This window comes from Mytilus trossulus, chromosome 2, assembly GCF_036588685.1.
Source record: "Mytilus trossulus isolate FHL-02 chromosome 2, PNRI_Mtr1.1.1.hap1, whole genome shotgun sequence".
Lineage (NCBI taxonomy): Eukaryota > Metazoa > Mollusca > Bivalvia > Mytilida > Mytilidae > Mytilus > Mytilus trossulus.
Window position 1 is genome coordinate 62,916,146 of NC_086374.1, and position 27,972 is coordinate 62,944,117.

Here is a 27,972-nt window from a genome sequence, read left to right on the forward strand (position 1 = left end):
TTTTCATTTAAGATAAAATGAAATGAAAACTAAGTGGTAACATGATCACTTTCTGTTTGTCAGAAGCTATGAGGTACTGAGTGTTAATCAAATTAATGATGTAATATATCCGTATATACTACAGGGTTTTATGATAAATTCTTTAATTTCATTTTGCAATAGTATTGCTGAATAGTATTTCATATAACTGAGCAGCAGGAACAGAAGGTTAAAAAGTGATAAAGAAAAAATGTTAGTGTCTGACAAATGTAAAGAAATGTCAGAAATTAAGTGTTTTTGATAAGGATTCTAGACGACTGGTAACTTTTGTTTTACAGTAGGATTTATAAGAATTTCATGCTATTTTACACACTACGAATTAAGAATGCAGAGATTTTTAAATGAAACTGTTTTAATTGTGCTTATGATTTGGTTGGATGTTACTTCATCATTAATAAAACCAGGGTATGTATTAATATAGCAATTTACATTAATTTACTGTTAATATATAGAATTATGGAAAAACTTAGAAACACTTAGGTTTTTACCAATCGCATTTGGTCACTTTTTTTTTTTTAATTTTTGATTTATTCTTTTACTTTGTATTTAATTTGACGTTTCAACTGTTAAGTAATGCCTCGTCCAGACGTACAATTAGTTCGATTACGAACTAAACTAATTCGAATTAGTTAATGCGAATAGAATTTGAATTACGTGTGAACGCAGCATTAAAACGATTCTAGCGCCACTGACGAATCTTCAGTAGAAGAAATGCGCGTCTGACGTACCAAATTATATGCCTGCAATCTTTTCAATGAGTTTTTATATTCCTGTCATTAAAGTTTATAAATTCCGCTAGCTGAGAAAAGATAATGTGATGACTAAGTCTATCGCATTTGAAGTCTAGGATGTTAATTACCTTGTGTTTGAAGCTATCATTAAAACATAAATCAAACTGACAAATACATTTTCAATTCGTCTTCTTTTACAGAATACACGTTGCCTTTTTTGTGATCCTGATAACACTAATTTATTGTTTCATGGAAAGTTACTCTATTAAGTATTTTCTTTGTTTTATAAAAAACACAATTGTCTGAATTCAAATTCACTTTTTAGATAAACAGGCACGAGAACACAGTTATTTCGTAGTTCATTTCGTTACGACAATAAATTTGAATTGAAAAAATAAAGTCCTTAAATCAAATATAACAAAACTTATCTAAGACACTAGCATAGTGACAATCGAATTACAGTAGCTGATAGGCAAAAATTCCAAGAATATAAAATACAAAAAATAAAACCGCTGACAAGACACATTTTTATAAGATTACATCATCCTAGTCAATGAAATAGGGTAGATAGAACAAGAACCAAAAAATATGCAAAGAAAAATCACTCTATATTAGTGATGTAGTAGATAATAACAAAAACACGAAGAAGGATAACAATGATTAAACACAAAGTTTAACCTCAAAAGAAGTTTTAGTTTGTCTTTTCCCCACGACTCATCTTCAATAAAATCACACAGAAAGATGTGGGGATATTTATTGAATATGAATTTATTCCCAAACTTCATAAGAACCAGTAGTATAAACTAGATATTAAAGAACAAAACGAAAAAAACATTGTTTTATTTATTATAAACTAATTATTATTTATTTATTTTTAGGAGAAGAGTTTGTCCAATTTCACGTGCTTCATCTCAAGTAGTTCCGTCACCTCAAACTTACATTAGACCATTCATTATACCATGCAATGGGGAGAAATGTAGTAACTCAAGGTAATTTACAAAGTAATAGCCATGAGCCCCGTCACTTAAATAAAGGCAACAGTAGTATACCGCTGTTCAAAATTCATAAATCGATAGAGAAAAAAACATATTCGAGATACAAACTTAAACTGAGGGAAATGTATCAAACATAAGAGAACTACGACACAACAGAGACACAATACCGAAATGTAACACACACAGAAACGAACTATAATGTAAAAAATGGTGGTTTGAACCTGGGTTTGTGGCATGCCAAACATCTCGCTTTCATGGCAGTGTTAGTTATAACATTAAAATGACAACATTACACAACAAGGTTACAAAACACTCAATACATTAGGCCATTTATTATAAAATAAATGGGGAAAAGTGTGGTAACTCGATGTAATATACAAAGTAATAGTAATATAAGATTATGCCATGAGTTCCGTCACCATAAACTTACATTAGGCCATTCATGATCATTCATTGTACCATGTAATGGTGAGATGTGGGGTTACTCAAGGTAATATACAAAGTAATAGTAATATAAGATTATGACATGAGTTTTGTCACCATAAACTCAATGCATTAGGCCATTCATTGTACCCTACAATGGAGAGGAGTGTGGTAAATCAATATAATAACTAAGAAATAGTAATACAGATTATACCATAGGTTCCGTTACCACAAACTTACATTAGGCCATTCATTATACCATCCAATAGAGAGGAGAGTTGTGTATCAAGGTATTATACACAGTAATAGTAATACACGATTATACCATGAGTTCTGTCACCGTAAGGTTACATTAGGCCATTCATTATACCTAACAAAGGTGAGATGTTTTGTAACTCAAGGTAATATAAAAGTAAAATAAGTAGAAATACAAGATTATGCCATGAGTTCCGTCACCTAAAACTGAATACACCAGGCAATTCATTGCACCAAGCAATTCTCCGGAGATGAGTGTTTTAACTCCAGGTAATATACAAAGAAATAATAGTATAAGATTATGCAATCAGTAAAGTGACCCCAAACTTATTAGGCCATTCATTATACCATGCAATAGGGAGGAGTGGTGGATAATTCAAGGATATATACAAAGAAATATACGGCACATATAGCTGTTATTTTTTCTATTGTCGGGTTGATGTCTCTTTGACGCATTCCCCATTTCCATTCTCAATTTTACTCCGTAGAAATAGTAATAAAAGATAATGTTATGAGTTTCGTCACCACAAACTGATTACATTAGGCCATTCATTGTACCATGCAATAGCGAGATATGTGGTAATTCAAGGTAATGAACAAAGTAATTGTGATATATGATTATGCCATGACATGCATACGACATGAAACTACGTATTTTTACCAATACATTATGTTCTGACTTCAGACAGTGAAATGGTTAGCATACATCTATGTCCTTACTAAAAACAATATTACCACAAGAATCTCTGCAAATTTGCGTCAAATTTTATTTCATTTAACTATGTTTTGTGTACGTACACATAAGTTAGTTTGCTTTACTAGAGGTCAAAAGAAAAATCATCGTTGACAACAGTAGCATATTCTAAAATGGTCTATTGCTTTTTTTTCTGAAAGTGTTTGAAATGTGTAATAAATGAAAATAACACTTACTGAATTTCGTGCCTGCGAAACAGCCGAAAAATGAATTGTAATGACTTTGGTTTTGTTTAATACGTGGATGTGATAAAGCAGCTTAAAAATATGAGAATATAGCTAAACAATATGAGAATAGATATGATAGAATGATGTTGTGTAGGTACTGTACATGTAGTGTACTATAATTTCATAGTTTAAGTTCTAGATGTTGTAACAAATCGTTGAATATTTACGCAAATGATGAGAAATATACGCGTGAAAGATAACTGAATACTTCTCACAATCAAAAGAAATACAAGGACATTGAACATAAATAAAGTTGCTATTGAGACAAATAAAACTTCTTTAGACGAACGTTGAAATAGAAAGTAGTTTCAGATAGAAACAACAAGTTTTTTTTCTGTAATTGGTTAATACTTAAGTTTTATCATGTCATCTTTTATATAGTCATTTTATATAATTTTCTGTTTGCAAAAGTAAAAATTATTCTAAATTATAAAGACGACTTATCCCAAGCATAAAAGCCTAACCGTATTTGGCATAACTTTTTTGAACTTTTGGTTCTCAGTGCTGTTCAACTTTGTACTTGTTTTGGGGTTCGAACTTTTGTATCTGAGCGTCACTAGTAAGTGTTGCGTGGACGAAACGCACTTCTGGCGTATTAAATTTTAAACCTGGTGCCTTTCGTAAGCTATTATTCGTTGTGTGTTTCTTTGTCCAATATGTTCTCCTATTAATTTGTATTGCACTCCTATGATGTTGTGTTGTCATTTTAATGTTATATATTAGCATTGCCATTAAAGCGGGAGGTTTGGCAAGCCACAAAACCAGGTTCAACCAACCATTTTTTGTCTTTTAAAAATGTCCTGTACTAAGTTCGGAATATGGCCATTGTTATATTATAATAGTTTCTGTGTGTGTTACATTTTAACGTTGTGTTTCTGTTGTGTCGTTTGTTTCCTCTTATATTTGAGAGTGAATATTCACATTACTATAAGACGTACGTGTGTCACGGTACTTTTCTATCCCAAATTCATGTATTTAGTATTTATGTTATATTTGTTATTCTTATGGGATTTTGTTTTATAATTAGTCCGTTTCTGTGTGTGTTACATTTTAATTTTGTGTCGTTGCATGTTCTCCTCTTATATTCAATGCATTTTCCTCAGTTTTAGTTTGTAACCCGGATTTGGTTTCTATCAATTTCGAACAGCGGTATACTACTGTTGCATTTATGTGAAGCTCCAACTGCAAAGCAACATTCAAAAGGTATTTCCACTTTTAAAACCTCGATATTTTTTCGTATGACATGCACTTAATAAAAACAGGTGTTGTTTCAAGATATCAAAAATTTTAAGTTTATGGATACGGTTTAGGAGTGCATTTCAATTGTCCTTCTATATAGTATACATAACATACCATCACGATTTCCAATTATAATGGAATAATACACTTATCAACTCTCAATTTACAAGTTAACTAAGTAGGGTAAGTGTTTATAATAAGTCACAAAATTGTGTACAAGTTCCGTTACTGACGATTTAGAAATAAAATTCATATATTAATTCGTCATAATTTTGTACTTCGCATTAAGTGGACAATTTCAAAAATAAAATCGTTAGTCATCAAGAGTCTAAACAGCCCATTAGCATAGTCATGAATTACGATATTTGATTATTGAAATTTGAAGTTTTTTTTATTTGTTTTAAGAAATCATTTTTATCAGAGTAAAAGAGATTAATTCTTTTAAAATATTCTATGCCCAGAGACATATAATACAATATATGTCTCTGCTATGTCCGAGTGTGGCTACACTTTTGATCCTTTTCTTGACAAGATCCTTTTGTGGCGATTTAGATATTAATTCCACCTATACATTATTTCGTTATTTTTCTTTTGTACTTACAACAACAAAAAAATGTTAGTCATGGAGGGAACAACAATATCAGTGCCAATGTCTGACATGTAATACAGATATTTTGTTTACACGTGTAGCTGGCTATGAAACCAGGTTTAATCCCTCATTTTCTACAGGAGAAAATGCGTGTCCTTATTTAGTTATCAAATTGTTTGATTTGTTTGAGACTTTCCGTTTTGAATTTTCCTCGGAGTTCGGTATTTTTGTTATTTTACATTTTTTTGTTTTAAAATATAGAAAAAAAAATATATCAAGGAATGTATCTCCCTCATGCAATTCTTGTATTTCTAGTCCCGAGTTTGTCTATACTTTCAGTCCTTCAGGGTATACAATCTTTTTGTACCTGAAGATCATACCAGTTACAAGCAATACCAACTATTGTAAATTACCTATATCTGTATTTCCCACTTCTGTATATGAATGGGTACGTCACAGATTTTCTTTTTGGCTGTTGTGTGACGGGTTAGTCTGCGCACAAGTTAGTCGCGCTTGTTGAGAAGTGCAGTTGTAGTGACGTACAGGATTCGAGCGTCACTGATGAGTCTTTTATAGACGGAATGCGCGTCTGGCGTATATACAAAATTTAGTCCTGGTATCTATGATGAGTTTATTTATTATACACTACCGAGTCCTCTAGATGGTTCCATTTTTCATTAATTTTTTTTAAAATTCACCAGACGAATTTCTTTCAATTTCACCACTGATATAATGTATGTGCGTTATCACAATCTCTTTTTTCTTATTCTTTTGTGATTTATGACATAACGATATAAGCTGTTGACCCTTCATGTAGACGCTTGGTCATCTGTGGTATTTATTAGACGAGGATGTTTTTGCAAACGTATTGATGGCGAAAGAAAACTGGAATTATATTTCAATTGTATATCTTCATCCTTAGTGCCTCCCTCTATTGATATTCAATGTATAATATTTAAAACTTGTATAACATAGTGTATAGGGCTATAATTGATTGTCGAAGAAATTTGCATTGAATATTGGCTCAAGAAATTTTGCCTTTTCTTGACTGTTATGTAATACACATAATCGTTCTGAACAAGTTATATCTGATCAGTATATGCATTACAATTACAATTAAAGCCTTACTTCCACATTTTGTTTCATAACAAATACAACGGCAATCAGATTTATGATTAGGCTATATTCAGTATGTCACTTCTTATGTATGATATATTGTCTTTAATAGATATTAATTTATGATGAAATAGTTTGTGTGGGTTTTTCTCTAATATGCGGTTTCGTATTTGCAAACCCTGATTACCATTTGATACTCATTGTATTACCCATCGGTGAAGTCCAGTAAAATTCACCGACAGTGAAACACGTTGACAGAAATTGTTACACTATCAAGACTACGGTTTTAAAAAGGATTTACGTGTTTTGAACATTTGTTCACTACTGTTGCCTCCTTTTTCAAAATGTGTGTAAAACACATCAAGATATGTGAGCCCAATCATTGTGACGTGTATGAAATTTTTGAACATGTTGAGGTGAATTAACTAAACTCACTGCTTCAAAAAGTATAAGAAACAGTGATCGAAGCCAAATACACAAATATATGTAAAAAGCAAGAACATTTGAGTACGGACAAATAAATACATATATAAGGACAAGTCATAATAAAATACAAACATTTTGGGAAATGTTCACACCTCTATAAGAATTTAATAACTGTAACAGTTCATTCAGAAGGGTAAGCGTTTCATACAAGACGAAGTTGCGACTCAATTTATATGTACGGACTTTATTTACCGTGTTGAATAGTAATATGATTTGTATATCTTTCTATCATGACATGATAATCGTAAAACGGTTTGAAACCTTAGACAATCAATTCCAAAATAAACAAAAAACAAAGACAAAACCTTAGAAATCTCTAATATTCTTATGATTCATCTAAAGCATTTAGTGAAATTATCTCTGGGCTATGTGAAACGGCTGTAACAATAGCAGAAATACTTTTAAGTTTGTAACATTTTTATTCACCCGTCTTTGAAAAAGAGGTTTTGCAGATATGTGGGTTATTTTAAAGAATTGAATAACATGTATTTGCGAGGTTTTACACGTTGCTCTTTCGTGTGATTTCTTCAGGCGAATACATAGTTTAATCTGGAACTTAAGAGTTCACGGTTTTCCTTTCGTTATTTTGTTTGTTTGTCATAAAGTTGCCTGTTTTTTGTCGTCACGTTGGTAACACGGCCATTTTGATTACACGTTTCAACATTTAAAAAGATGCAAAAAATTCTAAAGAGGACGACAAACCGACAAAACCATTGTAAAAACGGTATAAAACGGAGAGACAGTCAACATAACACTACGTAAAAACCTATAAAAAATAAAGTTGCTCAGGTGTCTGGACAGGAAAGCAGATCCTGCTCCACATGTGACACCGTCGTGTTGATCCTGTTAGGTAAAAAAAAGAATTATTACACTCAAAAGGTTTTACTCGCTCACTAAACATAAATATTGATAAAATACAAAGTGGAATATCTAATAACAAGCCGAACAAGAAGAAACAACACGGTATATAAACAACACGGTAAATAAACAACGAAAAGACTTAAAAAAGTCCACAAAACACCACACGGAAAAACACGAACTAAATCTAAAAGGAACATTAGACGCTTTTTTCTTCTTGAAAATTGTGTTTAATTTAACTATTATTTAAAGACGAGCAGCCTAGTTTGAGTGTGTCATTGACTCTACATTTTACTTTGTAGTCGACTAGTTTATAAAGTAGCTGTACGAACCGTGTTCTATCGTCAAGTTGTCCATGACGCTGTGAGGAAGTGCTGTCCAGGGTGGACGAACTTTGAACCAAATGATGAACTATGCATGAAGCGTAAGTTTAGTTATATGTTTCATTTGATACGAATATTAAATAGAATTATAGAATCTTGATATCTTTTGGTGTCTTTCGTAATGGTTTGTTAGCAAACGCGTACAATTAAAATAATTTGACACTGACAAGGCTTCTGAAAAAATTACTTACTAGATTTCTTAGAAAACGAGTGAAAATAAATTTGTGAATAGAGTAATTTTCGATTTAAATTCCTTTATTTATTCTTACAAATAAGAAAAAAAAATGAAACATTTATTGACTACACTACCAATAATTTACCTATACTTTTTTGGTACATTTCTACCCTCGTGCATATCAGTACTGTTAGGAAAGACTGAAAACTCATAATGTTATACTTTCAATGAAATCAGTACTGATTTTGTCAGTACTGTTTCAGTACCGATTTTGACAGTACTGTTTTAGTACTGATTTTGTCAGTACTGTTTTAGTACTGATTTTGTCAGTACTGTTTCAGTACTGATTTTGACAGTACTGTTTCAGTACTGATTTTGTCAGTACTGTTTCAGTACTGATTTTGACAGTACTGTTTTAGTACTGATTTTGACAGTACTGTTTCAGTACTGATTTTGTCAGTACTGTTTCAGTACTGATGTTGACAGTACTGATTTTGACAGTACTGATTTCGTAAGTAGTGTTTCGTTACTAATTTCTTCAGTACTGTTTCATTATAACACTTTTTAAATCAGACTGTATCTGTATAGTGATGCCTAGTTGTTTTGTATATTTGGGGTGGGTTAATTGTTCTCTTTGACACTTACCCCATTTCCATTTATTTTCTTTATCGTGACATGTTAATGTTTTCGTTTATTTTTTTTTTTATTTCTCTGATTTTTGTTGTCCTGAAGTGGTTCAGCTTTAGATCCAGCTCTTCGACAGTTACTTTAGCTTTTTTTTTTTAAATATTCTGGCTTTATGTCATATTTATTGTCAGAATTGCATCTTGTGTGGTCTACAAGGTTTATGTTTTTAATACTTATTAATACTTCTATTTGACAATACCATATTACATGTATTTATATCTTGCTTCAGTCAAATCAGAACATATTGAACATTGGAACTCGATATATTACTTTTAATAAGATGGGTGGATGGATTGATGTTATGTGATCCAGTGGCAAGTTAAGTGCAAGAAGAGGACATGATACTCAGATATAAATACAATGTAATTAACATATTTTGTACAGAACTAGACCAATAATGCACTGAGCTCCTTTTTAACATGCTAGTTCACCACAATGAGAGAATCTGCTATAAGACATGTCCCCCTACACGAACAGGTACCTTCAGACTGAACAGTGTATGTTTTTCTCCTTTTACTGTGAGCTGAGCGAATATTCAGAATACGACCACTTTTTTTAGTCTAACTTCTCATAAGTAAATTTCCAATCATATGCTCAATGTAAGATTTTTAATGGTTAAACACATTTATTGACAGATTTCTTTTTTTTTTGTATACATTAATCATGCTGCAATTTCATTCACTTGTAATGAGTGTATTGTGAATAGTAACTTAAATACATGTATGCATAACTCTTGTACTCTTTCCTATAAAACTGCAGAGCGTATTTTACGAAAAGAATATATGAAATTTAGTGCTTCAATATTTAGGCATCCCGTTAACGGGGAGTTGAAAGGGTGAGAACTACATTACTCAGTATAGCATGTTCACATGAGGACTGATGACTTTCAGAAACTCTTGGTTTGTAGTTCCTCAGAAATCTCTGATTGATTTGAATCTTACAGACATACAAACAAAAGTACATTTTGTAAAATAAGCATAAAAATTTAAAGAAAGATTTCCAACAGACTGATTAATGTCTGACGGAGGTCATTTGGTACATAATTAACCTTTTTGATTTTTGAACATATATGGTTTGCTTTTCAAAATTAATTTTTTTTGACTGAATAAAACAAGCTGAAGAACTCAAATTTTTGTTCTATCTTCTTATCAACTGCAATAACTTCCATCGAAATACAATAAACAGTAATCTTAAGAATGAACAGCATTAAAAAGTAAAAAAAAATGTTTTTCTCTCTCTAAATTTAATGTTTTTTTTAATAACTGTTTCATAATTCTGCTTCAATGTTATTTTCCATTGCTCTTCCTATGCATGTGATATATATCTTTGCCAACTTGTTTCTGGAAAGGAAAAAGTGGATTATAACATTTATCATTTTGTTAAAGTTAAACATAGGTCAACCATGACATAATGTGAATCAGTGTACATGCATTGCTAAAGGTGGTATAACGTTAATTATACAAGGTTTATATTATACAGGGAGAAAAATGAAAGAAAAAAAATGGAACAATGTTTGATTTACATACTTGAAAACTGGCCTTGAAGTCATTAAACTTTCGAGTCAGTTATCTACGCAAACTCCAAAATCAACAAATTAACCAATCAAAATGCTGGATTTCAATTTTCGACCACGATTTTTTTTCTCCGGGCACTGAGAAAATTTTGTATGACTTCATGGCCTGATCTTATACGATTTGGAGAAGAATTTCCCAAGTCTGGGTTCATGGCAAATATCCATGTTTTCAATAAGGGCTGCACTTTTAACATTTTTAATTTGTTTTGTTATAAATTAGGTCGTTAATTTTTCTGAATTAAAAAGTTTCATATATTGTTTATGTCATGGTCTTTTGTAGCCGACAATACGGTATGGGTTTTCTCATTGTTGAAGTCTGCACAGTTGTATATTATTGTTCAAATTCACATCGTCTCAAATTTGGTTGATAGTTGTCTTAGTGACAATCCTACAACTTTTTATCATTTTATACATATGCAATAGTTTAAAAATTAAATAAAAGTATTCTTTTTGTGAATTTTTTCATTATTAGTACCAGTGGAAATTCTCATTATAATAAAATACTATCTTTTAAATCTGTTATTCGGTTACAGAGAAGGAGATCTTTGTTTATATTTCCTTTTAAAGGTTCCTAAGTTCAACTATGTCCTGCTGTAACACTCTGACATCTTTGGATCGGCAACAAAACACATATGTACTAATATAATCTGATTATTCGAGCACAATATCAATGCAATCTGTGAAACAGTTAAATGAGAAGTTGTGTGTATGGATATGTACTTCCCGTAGATTTCTTTGTTAACTTTAATGATATATTTCAATTGTTGAAGAATTGTATTTCTACTCTTTATTTTTTTGAACTTGCTCGTTGTTGGTTTGTTGTCATATGAACACACTACAACATTTCATGATATTGAAATAAAATTATAGGAATAACTGCAAATACTTACTTTAAAAAAATCATAATTGAGTGTAAAACTATATATATATATACCTACCTTTCAAATTATTTCAATGTTCTACTGTCACCTTTCATACCAGTGCTATCTCTATCTCATATTTTATCTGTTCATGACAAATTTTAGTCGTTGATCTAAAACTTTATTTTCCTCATAGACTTAGTCTTTGTGTTCTGGTGGGATCCATTTTTAGATACCTATAACAATAGATCATACTGCATCAAATACTTTGCATGCATTTATAAAAAGTTGTTTTTCCCAACATGTATGTTATGGTATTAATTATGGACGTAACACTTTGTAAATTGTCCTTTGAAAAAATACATCATGAGATAAAGTTTGTATCGATGATTTACAAAATTCTGTAAAATGGTTCAGGAGTTATTGGTGACACTTACGTGGGACATAAGGACAAGATATGTTCCATATGTGAACACATTCTCACTAAGAAAATGTCACCAGAAGTGCAAGTCAGTCATCACAACGGATAATGTTTATGTGATACAGTAAAAACAGTAAAACCATTGGTAGTAAAATTGTGCGGGATGTTTAATTTTCAACAAATGTAAGATTGGTCACCTTCCATCGGATGCCTCATATAGCATGTATAGAAAGAGAGTGCCATGATCTCTGCAGGTTAATAACTATTGCAACAACTCTTTGAGAGGCCGTCGGTGGCCTTTTGTTTGAATATGCAGCAGGGCAAATTCCTGTCCACCTTCAATATGCTTTCGTTGTCCAGTGGCAGTCCAAGTTTCATTGACCTTGTTTCACCCCAGATGACATCTTTTACAGGACTTACCTATTGAACTTATTTAACAATTGTTTTGAACATGCATGTACTATTTGCCACTGGACATTAAGCAAATTTTTAATACATGTACTCTAATATGTTATTATTTTGAGGAATCTCAGTAGGATCATTTTAAACTATGGGGATTATCCTCTTAAAATATAAATATTATTCATACAAAGTATTGCTCAATAATTATGTGTCGGATTACTAGTATTCGTGTGTCGGTCCAATGGGTCGTCGGACTAATAGGGCGTCAGGCTATTGGGGTGTCGGACCAATATGGTGTCCAAACAGAAAGATTTAAAAGGCAAAAAAAAATTTAAAAAATGTGCAACTTATAAAAGGGTCTGGTCTGGAAGTGGTTTCTTCATTTCTGTATTCTGTAATATTCTATATCATTTTTCACTTTTTATTATTAATTTTGCCTGTTATTCTCTTTTCTTCATATTCAAGCACCACACTATTATCGATTCTTCATTGCTTTTGTCTACTTTATAACAACAATGGGAATAATATGAAAGCCAGCCAAATAGGACATTGGAAAATTGTCTGTTTTCTGTTTCTTGGTTTATTCTTGCTTGTCGTTGGAGACAAACTTTGTCTTTCTGTCTCTTTAGTTTGTGTGTATTATTATAAATTAAACGAATGTAACACAAATTTGCCATCTTTAAACAAATTTGTTGATCATTGCGTCTGTTATTTAATCTCTTTTTAACAGAAGGAAAAAAACTAAGATTAAATATAATCAACAGAAGTATAAAAAAAACTATGAACTAAGTCTTTGAAGTAAGATGCATGATTTTTGTTATTAGTTGTTAGTGGCTTTGAACTAGCTGTCAGTAACTGCAAGTACTCTCAGATCTGTATTTAGTGACCTTTTTTGTTGAGTAACGATAACGTCCATTATGGTTTTATTACTGAGAATGTGAGATGTATTTCTATTTGCATTCATCTGTTATTTAAAGTTAAATAAGCCTTTTTTCAACTGAATTTTATAGTTTGTTGTTATGTAGTACTGTAACAACTCTGTTCCAGGTTTAGGGGGAAGACCCTAGCATGTTTAACCTCATCACATTCTGTATATATGTTCCTGTCCGAAGTCAGGAGCCTGTAATTCAGTGGTTGTTGTTTGTTGGTGTGTTACATAGTCATTGTTCGTTCATTTTTGTACATGAATAAGAACGTTAGTTTGCTTGTTTGAATTCGTTGACATTTGTCATTTTGTTGCCTTTTTTAGCTGACTATGCGATATGGCTTTGCTCATTATTGATGGCCGTATGGTGACCTATATTTGTTAATTTCTGGTCATCTGATCTGTTGTGGAGAGTTGTGATTATTCCGCTCATTTTGGGTGCCATGATTGGCAAATAAAATATATATGTTGTTGCTGTTGTTGTTGTGTCGTTGGCAATAATACGGCATCTTTTTTTATAAGCAAATATATATATATATATATGTAAATCGAATGTTCTGTTCCCTTATGAACCACATAAATTTGAACCAAATTCTTGAAGGGAAAGACATTGTTTTTGTATAAATGTCAACAGAATATAGAATGTTGTGTCAACAGAATACAGAATCAACATTCTGTATTCTGTTGACACAGTATACAGAATGTTGATTCCGGCAAAATATATGATCTGACAGGATGCTCACGGAATAACACTTGTGATGGAAGAAGACATAGCCTACATTTGACTTTTTAAACATACATGAACAATAGCAATCCGTAGATGATTCAAAAAGGATCCGCCATCTCTGACTTGTCGTAACAATCGTCTCTTTCTGTAACTTTAAGAATTTCTGCAAGTGGCTGGTAAACCGATATTTTCTCTGCTGTATTTCTGTATCCTATCCTTCCCGGCTGATCTACTGTTGTCTCAAATTTTGCCGTTGATGTTATTATCGTCATCATAAAAGCGCGTCAATATGGAACATACAATTGCCTATTGTAAAACGTTTATGTGATTGGATTTACGCATGACGTCATTCATTGTTTACAAACGTTATTTTTGCACTCGCACTGACATTTCAACAGTTCAACAGTTCAAACTTCTTCTGATTGAAGGTAGATCAAGGTATAGTAGTACATTGAATATTTTAAAACTGAGAAAAGTGTAGCATATAGCTAATTCAAAACATATTACGTTAGTTAAAAAAGCAGAATACACGTTACACAGTGGCGGACCCCTGGGGTTCCGGGGGTGGGAACACCAAATTATTTTGGACGTTCATTTATTCTATATAATACCACTTAAAATATTTTATTTCCCCCATTTTTTCGCTATAATTATGAAATCTTTAGGGGACCGAGTTGGAACCCCCCTTTATCCTTTTATCCCGAGTGTTTGGAACCACATGCACTTGTTTCTATCGTAGTCCTATGACCTCGGGGCATTATTTACTATTTCTATTTGCTGTTCTGATATTTTCTTTTTACTATCAATGTGCCAAAAAAAAATTATGGAAATATCAGTATAAAAACGTTAAAAATTGAATAAGAATGCGAAGTCATATGTTATAGGACTAGTTTCTATCCATACGAAGGTCGACTATGGATAGTCGACCTTCGTATGGATAGAAACAAGTGCCTGTGTAGGTCGACTATGGATAGTCGACTTTCGTATGGATAGAAACAAGTGCCTGTGTTTGGAACCCTCTTTTAAAACAATGGGTGGATCCGCCTCTGGTTACAGAACTTTCTGTATAAATGTCAAAATAGGTATAAAATCGCAGGTTGTTTTGGATACATATTATTACTTCTTTGTCAAACCTTATTAAATAGATTATAGTATTAATATTTGTCAAATTGATATTTGTGATTAGCATGACTTTCTAAACATATGATTGGATAAAGGGAGGTGCGGTACACCCCTCGGCGTAAGAAGGGGGAGGGGTCCGAAGGTTGGACCCCTTTTTAACGATAAATGCATAAATTTGAAAAGAGAAATCTATTTGGAAACCCTATCTCCAGATTTGGAACCCCCTTTTAAAAATGTGTTTCCTATTTTGACAGGATTTTTTTTTATAGGGCCCAATGCTTCATTTAAATTGGGAAACATTTTAATATATAAGTCCTACATGTAGGTGCCTACAAAATTATTCCATCTCGCCACATTGACTGCTGTGTTTGTTGCTGTTAAGTTGTTGCTGCATATATATGTATATTTTTATATATAAGTGATCTCGTTTGAAATGATTTAACAACAACATTTCTGTTACTTCTGGTTTTTTTTAAATATTTTTTTAGCATACTATGCGATCTGGGCAATGCGATATATGGGTTCATTGTGCATTTGATGTGGTAAAAATCAGGGGCGGATCCCGGATTTTTGAAAGGGGGGCGAATATATTAAATTTTGCCGAGCGGAGCGAGTCGGAATATTTTTGGGACCTTTTTTGGGCCAAAAAAAAACATAAAATAAGTGTTATATGCACTATTTAAACGGTTTCTGGCTTGGGGCATGCATATTTTATATATAGTTGCTGTAAAGTGTAAGGGTTGGACATTTTTTATGCTGTATTCTCCCTATTAATTGTCTATCATAAAATGATAGTATTGATCAAAAGCTATGTACTGATATATTTGATGTAGGACTTGTCAGTAAAGAATAGACATGGAAATTAGATGAAATATACAATACGACCGACACGAGTTAAAAAAGACAAACAAGCAGTTTTTATCAAAATGTTTGATTGATATGTTTCACCCAACATAACTTAGGGAACCGAAGTGAGGGGTTCCAAATCCAACAAAGACTACGAACGTGTCTGAAATGACAACGAAGTTATGAATGACGGTCAACAAATGGAGACATAAAAGTCACACCTAGTAGGCAGGTTGCATGCAGTCTGGTCTTGAAAAAAGTATTCAATATATATAAGTTCGGCAAAACAGACATTCCAGTCAGCATGAAAACCCCGGCCACAAAAAAATACGCCCGTTTTTATTCATCATGTTCATTTCATGCTAAATATTTTTGTTGGAAGTTTTAGTTTTTAATAGCAAAAAAGTGGACAAGACTATTGTTTTCAATCCAGATACGGCCAAAATTTTTGTTTAAGGCAAGAATCAGAGAGTCATTTTTTTTCTCTCTCAAATATCTCAGACTGCCTCCTCAAATCAAATGGTTCGTACCTGAGACTTGAAATCTTTCTAGAGCTTATACTGACTGGGGATCATTATTCAATTTGTTAAACATGTTTTCGTAGGTAAATAATATTGTGGAACACTTTTTTCATGAGAGTGTAATAGTCTATAGAGTATTTACCATTACTTTCTGTTTAGTGGAATAATGAAATAGAAGTCAATACGTTCTTGTTCAATCCTGTGTCGCTTTGAAGGTTTCCTAATTGTCATGACAACCTCAGCCTAAGCAATGTGTATTACTGTAATTTGAATTTCAAAATGACCGAGTGCCGTTTTTTCAACGCACTGGTCAACTCCACCATAGCAAATCACATGACTTTGACAATCAGTAAATACCGGCCAGCGAAAAATGTCTTTATAAGTAAAGAATTGTCGTATAAAAATTAAATACTCGGGAAATGGCAAAGTTCACGAAGTCTAGTCTGATTAATCATTTTACAAAAAAAAAAAAAAAAAAAAAGTCCGAGCAAAAGGGGGGGGCGGGGCGTAAGCCCTCTACGCCCCCTCTGAATCCGCCACTGAAAATCATTCAACAGTCTTCCTATTTTTATATTGTAAATAAAGATGTCTATGAAATATTTGAATTTCTATTTTATTTTGGTACTGGCTATGGTTACATTGAAATGTAAAAGTCGTAAAAAAGTTATTGTTACAATGAAGTTTATGCTATATCGCCGGAATGCAGACCTATGGTTGACTAAGGAACTACATAGAATACTTACGAGTGTAACAATGATATTTATGTCTACGGTTACATTGTGTTATTGTTACGTAAATGCACTCAAATGAAAAATTATTTTTTACAATATTTTATACATTATTTTAATTTTAATTTGATTGTCAGTGTACACACAACCAGTATGTTGTTTCAGTCCGATGCATTTTTGGCCCGGTGTAACCACTTTCAGTGGCAGATCCAGAAATTTACATAAGTTGGGGGCCACTGACTGACCTAAGAGGGGGCGGCTCCAGTCACGCTTCAATGATTCCCCTATATAAGCAACCAATTTTTTTCCAAAAAGGGGGGGGGTCTCCAGCCCCCCCCCCCCCCCTAAATCCACCTCTGACTCTAGGCAGCCCTCACAAACGAGTAATTGGGGTGGATGAGTTGCGTGGCTCAGTGTTGTATTAATATATAAGAAGATGTGGTATAACTGCCAATGAGAAAAGTCTCCTGTTCATATAAGTCGTAATTTGTAGAAGTAAACCATTATAGGTCAAAGTACGGTCTTCAACACCGTGCCGGCATGAGCTCTCACCGAACATCCAGGTGTAAAGGGCCCCAAAAGTGACTAGTGTAAAACCATTCAAACTAGAAAACCAACTACAGAATACCAAACTCCTGACCTAAGACAATAACCTCTTTTGTATTGTTACAATCTCAAAAACGTGTCCGATAATTTAAGAATGTGTCCGGTTAAAAACGCCAGAATATTTCAAAACTCATATACCCCCAATGATACTCTGTAAAGTAAAAACGCAATTCAATATTAATGGTGTGGGATACGATAGAACCCGTATTGTTCGGTTGGATTATAAATGATTAGAAAAAAAGTCGAAGCAGGTGCCCAAAAAAAATCTGGAGGAAAGGTTTAGTAATCCGTACAGACAAATGTCCAAGGTATGCTACACTGTGCACGCTTTCTTCTGCTTGCAGACACAGACTATAGGTCTGGTTTAAAAAAAAAAATTGCACAATAAAAAGTTATTTTTATTTGAAGCGCTTTAATTTATGATTTTCTTTATCAATATGATTATTATTATTATAAAGTTCAGACAGAGGTACTTAACAATTTAGAAAACTAATACATCATGTACATTTTATATTGTATTTTATTCCCGGTGCTTGACCACGTTTACTGTATGTCATTGATAAACATTAGTTTGTTCAGCATAGGTAATTCATAACAAGCATAACTGCAGGCTAAGTTTACAACACATAATTAACTATTGATTACTTAATGTCCAGTGGCAAATATGTCATGCGTATTTAGAAAAAAAGCCCATTAACATTGCATTTAATAAGTTTTGTAAAGTTTAAATCATCGTTTATAAATAGTAAGTAAATTCTATTGTTTTAATATTATCCGGTGATGCCTATAAATGTCTTTTTACAAAATGTATGTCTATGAGGGTACTGCTCGACCGGCGTCCCGCAGAAGTGGTTTCGCCAGTGCAATTTGACATGTTTATCAAATCATTGACGTCACATTGACGCGTTTTTGAGGAATCGGACACGTTTCTGTGTGCTACCATAGATAGATGTATAACATATCTGGCTAGGTGCTACATATATGACTATGTACGATAAATTTTCAATTAAATTAAATTTCCACTTCAATCTATTAAACATTAATGTACTTTTGTATAAAGTAGTTAGTATATATTTTAATGTCTTTCGTCGTTGTTTCACGGATCTTATTATAAAGAACACATAAATAGACCGATGGTTCAAGCTACACGTGTATGAAATACTTGCCACTGACAAACACCAACTCTTTGATGATGATGAATTAAATTATCATATTTTCCTTCTTTTTTTTTTTTATTTAGAAACAAATTTCAACTTTGATTGATTATAATATTATATATACATGTAGTATCAGAAGTCCAGTCCATTAGTGATTACTGGACTTATGGTAGTATATAAAGTAATAAGTAAATTTTGATGTCATACCATTCCCATCCATAATTGTGCATTCTTTTTATTTTTACATAACACAGAAATGAGGAAAGTTTTAACATAAGATAATTTATTGTAGCCTAGACCTGTTGGTGACCGTCTGCTGTTGTTTTTTATTTGGTCGGGTTGTTGTCTCTTTGACACATTCCCCATATCCATTCTCAATTTTATTATTTATAAATTCATTACATTTTTTTTCCTCAGAATGATTAACAGCAATGGAGACAGGAGCAGACATGGGAATATTTGATGTGAAAATTGAAGACCTATAAACAAAATGATGTATCTAGACAATATGGCACTCATCAGAAAAAAAACCCCAACATTTGATCATGAACCATTGAATCCTGAGTTTCGTACAAGTACCAAAACATTAAAGGTGGATGCTTATAATGAGCTCATATTAGAACTAAAGTGTTCTCTTGGATTACCACTGTACATGTAAAAAGACACATTATATCCGGGACTAAATTGAGGAAAAGAGCCAGGAAACTGACATTCAACAAAGCATTCCAAAGAAAAGATGGCATAGGGGGAGAACAATGAAACATGATACATGCAAAATTAATTGTTTCTTTGATTGTTTTATTTATGAGTTTTAAAGGGTCATAAAATAACCAAGGGGCGTAAAAATGACAGAGATTTTTGCCACAAACTTCACATGTGTGTATGACATTGAATGTTTTATTATATATTAAAAAATGGTTATGATAAATAAAAGAAATTCCAGTTTTGATTAAAAATAAGGTAATCGAGAGATTGTTTTGTGTTGATTATAATGCATTGCCTAATATAGTAAAATATAACTGCATTAATTACAACATATTTTAAGCAATAGCAAAATATCAAAAAATGAACAGTATTGAAGATTCTAATCTTGTTTGATATATATATAAATTATGCGCTATTATACAATTGATACTGTAAAATATCAGCCTCGAACCACAGTGTGAATCTGCCTGATGTCGAGTGCGTATTTTTTTTTATAAACACTGAAAGACAGTCACAATCAAAATCAAGAAGTAAGCAAAGAATCACAAAACGAAAGGGCATTTACAACAACACATTGAAAATTACATATATAAAAACAACACGAACTCCATTAAAAACCGGGAGTGAATTCAGGTGCTCCTAATGCGTATTATTTTTATAAACACTGAAAGACAGTCACAACCAAAATCAAGAAGTAAGCAAAGAATCACAAAACAAAAGGGCATTTACAACAACACTTTGAAAAATACATAAAAGACAACACGAACTCCAGTAAAAACCGGGAGTGAATTCAGGTGCTCCTAATGGGTAAAATCCGATAAACTGCTTATCTTGCTTCATTTCTGTTGTTTTCCCCTTCGCTTCAATAGTATTTCGATAGACGAGAGTAAGCTTGCTAATTTTCCTTGGTCATGTTCACGTCGCTAAAAATAAACTGCGCAGCAGGGTGATATAGTCTAAGAGAAAAACGTAACCAGCTAAAAAAGGATAATAATAATATTGTCACAGAATTATCAAACCTATATTTGGATACCAATTGTACTGAGATGCACATAGTAAAAACTTCTCTAATGATAAACACTTAATCAGAGATATCTACAAAAGATACAAAATATGCCACAAATTATTATATACAATGTAGCATACTATACTTACCGAGTTTAAAAGTTTTCAGTTCCAAATATTTTTTGAAACAATACACATTCAGGTTAAAAAGATTAACAACACCAAATCTACTGAAACAGTACTGAAAACAACAATACCGAAATAGTACTGTCAACATCAGTACTGAAACAGTACTGACAAAATCAGTACTGAAACAGCACTGACAAAACCAGTACTGAAACAGTACTGACAAAATCAGTACTGAAACAGTTCTGTCAAAATCAGTACTGAAACAGTACTGACGAAATCAGTACTGAAACAGTACTGTCAAAATCAGTACTAAAACAGTACTGTCAAAATCAGTACTGAAACAGTACTGTCAAAATCAGTACTAAAACAGTACTGTTAAAATCAGTACTGAAACAGTACTGACAAAATCAGTACTGATTTCATTGAAAGTATAACATTATAAGTTTTCAGTCTTTCCTAACAGTACTGATATGCACGAGGTAGAAATGTACCAAAAAAGTATAGGTAAATTATTGGTAGTGTAGATGAAGGTGTCAACATTTGAATACCCAAAGTGGGAAATCTTCTATCGGAAACATGTCTGAGAGACAAGCATGCAACAAAAATCATTGTACGTTGGTTAATGTGATATTTAATCATATACTTTTTGCAATTTATTAACAAAGTCGTTTTAAATATATCAAGTTAAAAAGGGTCACTGATGAGAAATATATTTTGAAATGAGCATATTGTACATCAAGTTATTCCGGTATCTTTTGTCATAAAAAATTGTGATACTACCACTGCGACAGTGAAACTCATTGCTACTAGCCTGCAAGTGTCCAGGGTTATCAGTTTTTGTTTTTGAAAAGCCCACTATTGCTTTTAATTTGAACCTTTAGAATGTTCTGTATATATGATTATAATGATATGTAAAATTGAGAGATTTTTTTTGCTGTTAAACGTACGATTTCGAATTCCAATGATAAGATAAAAAATAAATAAACGCACATAGTGCATCTAGTACATTGGTATCTTGTTATTTGGTTTTTAGATAATTCTTACAATTAACATTCAGAGGAATTCATTCATTAATGACCTAACTAGCTAAACCTACATTTCAAGTAGAGGTATGTTTTGCTACATACTTGTAACTGTGAATTTTATTTTATTATTAGCACGCAGTTCTTCAAAGGAGCATTTCAATACCGGTATTTAGATGCCTCTTGCCGTAATTTCTTGAATTAAAGTAGACACATATCAATTTATTTATACCATTTCCTCATTTGATGTGTTGATAGCAGAAATGAATGTTTTTGTATTTTGTGCTCTTGTGAATAGTTCTGGTGATTTTTTTATTTGTTTCCTAACAAACTAATAATATATTAACTTAAGTCACAGTATAAACCCAGTATAACCTACAATCTTTAAAAAATATTGAAGGCGATTCGAGGTAAATGTCAAGTAGGCAGCAACCCTACAGCATAAAAAGGTCAATATTCATTCTTCGGTAAATGTTTATACAATAAATGTATATTTATAAAGCTTTTAAAAGGTGGTACCAAACACCTTGACTAAATTTAATTTGGCTCATTTACTTTCCATAAAATGTTAGCAAACTATTTACTTTGACCCTTTGACAAAAATATGAAAATTTCCAAAAAAAATGAACCAACCACTTTCTCGGAAAGATATCATTGGATATATAATAGCAGTTTTGACAAACACTAATTTTGATAATTGAAATGCATATCAATACAATGTGATTTTAAAAACGTTAAGCTGATTACAAAGAGTTATCTCCCTGTATTTTTAGGTACCACCTTAATCGCCCCGGGTCTGGAAAAGTTGTGAATAACTAAATTTCTCTGGATCTACCAATTAACAATACTTTGAAATGGGGGGAAAATGAAAGCTATAACATGTAACCAACGAGGTTTCTGACTTTTACAAGCTCATGGGCTGTATTAAACTAATTTTTTTTTAAATCTCAAGCCTCTTTTTCAGCTTAATTAATTTGTGGAATAGCAAACAGAACATTCAATAAAAATCAGTATAGGAAAAATACTCCCCTCTTTAAAACGGTATTAAAAAATCCAAACAGACCATTCAACCAAGAGGGAGGGAAGGAGGGGTCCTGATCCTGCAATCCCGGGCTTAAAAACACGAAATCCCGAAATGCCGGGCTTAAAAACACGAAATCCCGAGGTCCCGAAATTCGATAAAAAGAATATCCGGAACCCGAAAGGGTCAATCCCGAAATCCCGAGCTTAAAAACACCCGATCCCGGAGTCCCGATAAAGGTCATATCCCCCTCAACCAATACACTTATAAACATGCGCATATAAAGAATAGTCTCAATTTCTGAAAGCAGTGTAAAAGTATTAAATCTGCTAAATTAATATCAAAAACACTAATATCGGTAACTGTACTTCTGAAAATAGTATACATTTTGTAATATAAAAACTTTATATTTTTCAGCTGTGTGTAAAAGTGAATGTTTAAATGGAGGCTCATGTAGAGGACCTGACTACTGCGCATGTCCACAAAACTTTACAGGTCCTTTGTGTGAACTAGGTAAGCAAGAGACAAGGAGGGTATAGTCAATTTTATTTTATCAGAAAAAAAAATTTCGAAGTTGTTTATCTCAATCACTAGAAAATGTTTACACTTGTAACATAGTTTAATTCATTACTACTGTTTCTGATAAAATCAATATATGTTATTTACTTCGCTCCAAATTTAAACTTAAACTGTACATGCATGTTTTAATTTTACTTGCAAAGCACATCTTCTTTCAATTCTTTAGATAACCTTTTCTAAAAGAGGGACGAAAGATACCAAAAGGACAGTCAAACTGGTAAATCTAAAACAAACTGACAACGCCATGGCTAAAAATGAAAAAGACAAACAGAAAAACAATAGTACACATGACACAACATAGAAACTAAAGAATAAACAACACGAACCCCACCAAAAACTAGGGGTGATCTCAGGTGCTCCGGAAGGGTAGGCATATCCTGCTCCACATGCGGCACCCGTCGTGTTGCTTATGTGATTACAAATCCGGTAAATAGTCTTATTCGGTAGGTCAAATTCATGAAAGGGAAGGGGATTGTAGCTACGACGTAAGGAACATATCCGATATCATTTGTGAAACGGTTATTCCATAACGGTCAACCAACTCGTGATGGCGTCCGTAAAATTTACGAAGGGATGATTTAAACTTCACCGTTTGGAACTCTTGGTTTAATAGCTTCCTTGTGAGCAGTAACCCTCTATCAAGAAAATCATGATAGGAAATGCAAGTACGGGAATATCGTATCAATTGGGAGATATATAACAATTTAGCTATCATCAACGCCGAGGAGTCTCGTAGCGAGCCTCTTACTCCGTATTGTTTGTTCTTAAGTTAAAAGAGACATAGGAAACCAATTTCATGAAATTGTACGAAAGGAACAGCTTCATTTTAAACTTATCCGTATACTGATCTATACTTTGGTTGGGTTTGTTTAATGGGGGGGGGGGGGAGAACTTTGGTAAAAATTCATAGACAACAATTTCATGAAATGCTTTAAAGGTCTTTGAAATAACCAATTGCATCGTTTTACGAACCCCCAAAAAAACACGGACAGATCCTTCAACTGTCATGGCATTAAAAACCCCGACTTTACAGCAAGACAACTACAACTATCTTTATTGTTGTATTTTGTTGATTTATTGGAATAAGTTATGACAAAAACACACAATCTCACCTTTAATAATTGTCAGTCATGATCGGTCCATGTAATGCTCGAATTTGTGCAAAAAATGAGGGGGAAACAGCATTTTTTTATGTGTAGATGTCCATGTTTTCTATATGCCATAAGGATATTATTATGTCTTACATTTTATGTGTAGATATCCATGTTTTCTGTATGCCAAAAGGATATTATTATGTCTTACAGACGTGAATGAATGTGATACTGGGAACCACAAATGTCAACAATTATGTAACAATACCGTTGGTGGTTATTCTTGCAGTTGTTATGATGGATTTCGACCAACAAACGACAGAGAATGTGAATGTAAGTTACCCTTACCACTCTAGTTATATGCCACTATAAATCTAATCATGTTGTCAGCTGACCACTGTACTGGTCACTGGTTATGATTTTATTAAATTTCTAGAACACATCACAGTCACTTGTCTTTGGAAAAAGATTAATTCGAATTGTATTATATCTTAAAATAACACAGTAAGTTTTCTCAGAAAAAAAACCTACATGTATATATCTTAAAATAACACAGTAAGTTTTCTCAGACAAAACATTACATTATTCATTCTGCAGTTTTCTGTCTTGTGCAGTATTTGGGGAACGGGGATACATTATGATCCTTGTTTGATAATTAAAGAGAAAAGGAAATTCAGTGGAAATTAACCAGTCTCAAAAACAAAAAGGAAAACTGACTGTCTTGATAATAAACGATGATTGTGACATTCGATTTGCTATTGTCCTTTAATTTAAGAAAATTGCATGCTGATATGTTTTCCAAATCAATCCTCAAATCGACACTTTATTCAGCTTCAAGCCTTTTTTTTAAAATGTCTGTGTATCCATGTATTTTAATGTTTTAAGCCGTCGAACCTTAAGCAAACAAACATCCATTGCACTTTAGCGTGATGTACCATCGTACTTTAGTGTAGACCATCGCACTTTAATAGCGTGACCATCGTACGTTAGAGTACCATCGCACTTTAGAGTCCTACATATATATTGTGAGATATAAAATGTTCCCAGGGCAATCCGTGTGAACACTAAACTTCAACCAAAACGGTGTTGTATAGCTCTTAGTTTTATGAAGTTCAATTCATACATTTTTTATATGCACACATTTTGTATGATATCATGAAAATTCGATAAAAAAATTATTCAAACTTTCAAAATATTTGGAAATATATACATGTATGGAAAATCAAAGCGATAATTTAAACATTTAAACTCTGTGATACAATATATCATACAATATATCATACATTTGTATTATATCTAGATATTGATCGCCTTTATTTTGAACTTAAATTCAACTTTCAGATTTGAAACAAAACAGATGATAACATAAAAAAGAATATGTGGTATATTTGCCAATAAGACAACTATCCACAAAAAGACACAGACATTAACAACTACAGGTCACCGTACGGCCTTCAACAATGAGCAAAGCTTATACCGCATAGTCAATCTTTTGTCTCTCTAAAATAATACAAGCATTAAAAGCACTGATAGTTATAATTTTATTTTCTATTACTAGCAGTGTCTATAATTATATATGTTTACAAAGTCAGAATTTATAATGTAAATAAAAACGTCTTTATATAAAAGAAGTTATATCTTTCTAGTTTGTCCGTTATGCTTAAGAGAGTTTGAGAGCGTAATGAACAAAGTTGATGAACTACAAACAAGACTAAAGACTGTGGAAAGTTCAAAGGTAATAGAAAATACTTTGATGTTATGAAAAGCTTATCTTTACCTAACTACTACCTTAATATATATTAAATTAAATCAGAATTGTTGAACCTTAGCATTTATTTTATCAAATAAACTTTTAAATCTTTTGACCAAATTTGCTTTAAATTATTATTAGGTTTATGATAATTGTATTTGTTGCATTTTTGATACTAGTAGATATTATTAAACTTTAATATTATCTATTTCTTTCACTATTCTGACGATGACATTATTTTCAAAACCTTACAAAATAATAAATCGATCTTTATTCGATAGGAAGAATTTAAGGACGATGTTCAGGACTTAGAAAGAAATTACCGCGAAGCAATGGATATGGTCGGAGAACTGAGAGCTGCTCAGACAAAAGCTCCGTCTACAACTCCAGCGCTATCTAAAGATGAGAACCGAATAAACCCAAGAAATAATTTTGAACTTATTACATCTTTGAGTGATCAGCTTGGTGCCATTGAGGAACAAATAGGTTTCATGATGGGTCAGATAGATTCGGGTAATTATGTTTCTACATTACGGGGATTTCAACGTTTCAAAATGTGACGCATTTGCATAATAAAAATGTTCAAGTACATCAAAACATAACGATTGCTCTATAACCTAGCTAGGCTACTCAAATTTGACATGCGACTTACTGCAGAACTTTCTTCTATATTTGTTATTATAATAATGAACAAGGATTAACGCCGAATTATATAAAAGTAAAGAAGTAAACCTACAACTTACTATACTAAAGAAATTCTTTAACTCAAATATAAAGCATAAATTAATATTCCACTACAGTATACCATGAGCATTGAAGTATGTATTCTAGACGTACGTTTTGTAACAAAAACAGTAAGATTTACTTAAATTTGCATACGGCATATGAACACAACATGCATAAAAGATAGGCAAAAGTTACCTTTAGTTTCCTCAATACATGGCACCCATCGTGTTGCTCAAGTTAGTAAATGACGGTAATAAGTCTTATCTTTAAGTCATGTTCGGGGAAAAGGGGACAGGTAGTTACGACATTTGGGACATATCCGCTATCATCTTTGAAACGAAAATTCCATGACGGTCAATCAATACGTGATGGTATCCGTAAAATATTTCAATTTCATTTCAACTTGTCCACTAGGAACTATTGGTTTAATCACTTACATGTGAGCAGCAATCCTCTATCGATGAAATCTTGAAATACAAGCCTTGTAACATCATATCAACTGGGGAGCTGAAATCATCTCTTTTGTCGTAAAGTTTTGTTTAAAACCGACCCGTATTGTTAATTTCTAGATGTAAGTCAAGATATGAGCACGACTAAACTGTATATGTTGTATCCTTTATCCAAAGTTTGATGGGATAGATGCTGTCAACATAAGTCACCAAACTGAATTATTTAGTGAGAGAACGTCATATAGAGGAAAGTAAAGTTAAAGAATACTGCTTACTTCTTTTCATTACTTCTTTACAAGTTCTTGTATGAAGTCAAAAATGTTCGATGCATGTAATACCGACAGTATTTTTTGTACACAGGAAAATGAGGGATAGAGATAAAAAAAAAAAACTTTAGAATATTTATAATATTTACTTAATGTTGCACTAATTAGATAGAACTAAAAGCATAAATAAAATCAGAACAAATAAATAAGATAAGAAATATTTTCCAGATGATGATGACCAAGGACGAAGGCGAGGACGTGGATAAGTGTCATATTGTATATGCACTAACAATATGGGAAGAAGATCTACAAAAGCACTTAAAGATAACATTGGCAAAACTGACAAATTTTTGCCTTAAAAATACATTGTGTTTCTGTGTTTTA

At 32.4% G+C, this 27,972-nt stretch overlaps 1 protein-coding gene and 1 long non-coding RNA gene across 2 annotated transcripts; one reads left to right on the forward strand and one right to left on the reverse strand.

Moving 5' to 3' along the window:
- The first annotated feature begins 44 nt into the window (after window positions 1-44).
- Window positions 45-27,972, forward strand: LOC134707742 (epidermal growth factor-like protein 7). Its single transcript, XM_063567764.1, has 8 exons — window positions 45-444; window positions 1,649-1,759; window positions 8,015-8,136; window positions 23,145-23,240; window positions 24,611-24,730; window positions 26,044-26,132; window positions 26,429-26,660; window positions 27,817-27,972. The coding sequence occupies exons 1-8, from the start codon at window positions 365-367 to the stop codon at window positions 27,852-27,854; spliced, it is 888 nt and encodes a 295-aa protein (XP_063423834.1). The 5' UTR covers window positions 45-364; the 3' UTR covers window positions 27,855-27,972.
- Window positions 10,188-14,166, reverse strand: LOC134707743 (uncharacterized). Its single transcript, XR_010105759.1, has 3 exons — window positions 13,938-14,166; window positions 11,469-11,626; window positions 10,188-10,297 (listed from the first exon to the last, which is right to left on the reverse strand). It is a non-coding gene; the product is annotated as an uncharacterized LOC134707743 (long non-coding RNA).